General features: G+C 68.4%; 1 protein-coding gene across 1 annotated transcript in view; it reads left to right on the top strand.

Moving 5' to 3' along the window:
• The window catches only part of ADAMTSL2 (ADAMTS like 2), a 27,168-nt gene extending 26,745 nt beyond the window's left edge, over positions 1 to 423 (top strand). The window contains exon 19 of the mRNA XM_006776598.2: positions 199 to 423. Within this exon, the coding sequence (XP_006776661.1) occupies positions 199 to 423 (225 nt within the window). The remainder of the gene's footprint in view (positions 1 to 198) is intronic.
• Positions 424 to 497: the final 74 nt, after the last annotated feature.

Below are 497 nucleotides of genomic sequence, written 5' to 3'. Positions count from 1 at the left end.
CGGGCGGGGAGGGCAGGAGGGGCGGCAGGTGAGGCCTGACTGGTGTTCAGGGTCCCCAGGAGCCACGAGCGACCTGCGCCTGGGAACAGCGTGGGCTCTGTAGGTGGGGGCAGCTGTGGGCAGGGCGGGGCCTCAGGGCTGGGCACAGCGAGGAGAGGGCGAGGGGCTGAACGTGTCTCTGGCTTGGGCACTGGGAAGGTGGACGAGCTGGGCTTCAAGGGGGCACGGTGGGCCTCCCAGGGGTACTTTGGGGGTGAGGTCAGTGACTCCTCCAAGTCCTGGCCCCTGGACATCACTCTTCCCCCTGCGCAGGTCAAACCACTTGTGGGGACCCGTGTTGGTCCTGGGACGGGGGGCAGGATTGGGTGGCAGAGAAATAGAGCCCGGGTGCCCGCTGTGGGCTGGGAGGCCCGGTGCCCCTGAACCTGGAATGGGCACAGATGGGCCACCTGCCCACAGGTGCTCCATCACCGGGGCCACCCTGTCCACACCTCATC

The sequence above is a fragment of the Myotis davidii genome, unplaced genomic scaffold, assembly GCF_000327345.1.
Source record: "Myotis davidii unplaced genomic scaffold, ASM32734v1 scaffold609, whole genome shotgun sequence".
In the NCBI taxonomy this organism is placed as follows: Eukaryota; Metazoa; Chordata; class Mammalia; order Chiroptera; family Vespertilionidae; genus Myotis; species Myotis davidii.
This window is presented reverse-complemented; position numbering and strand designations above follow the sequence as displayed.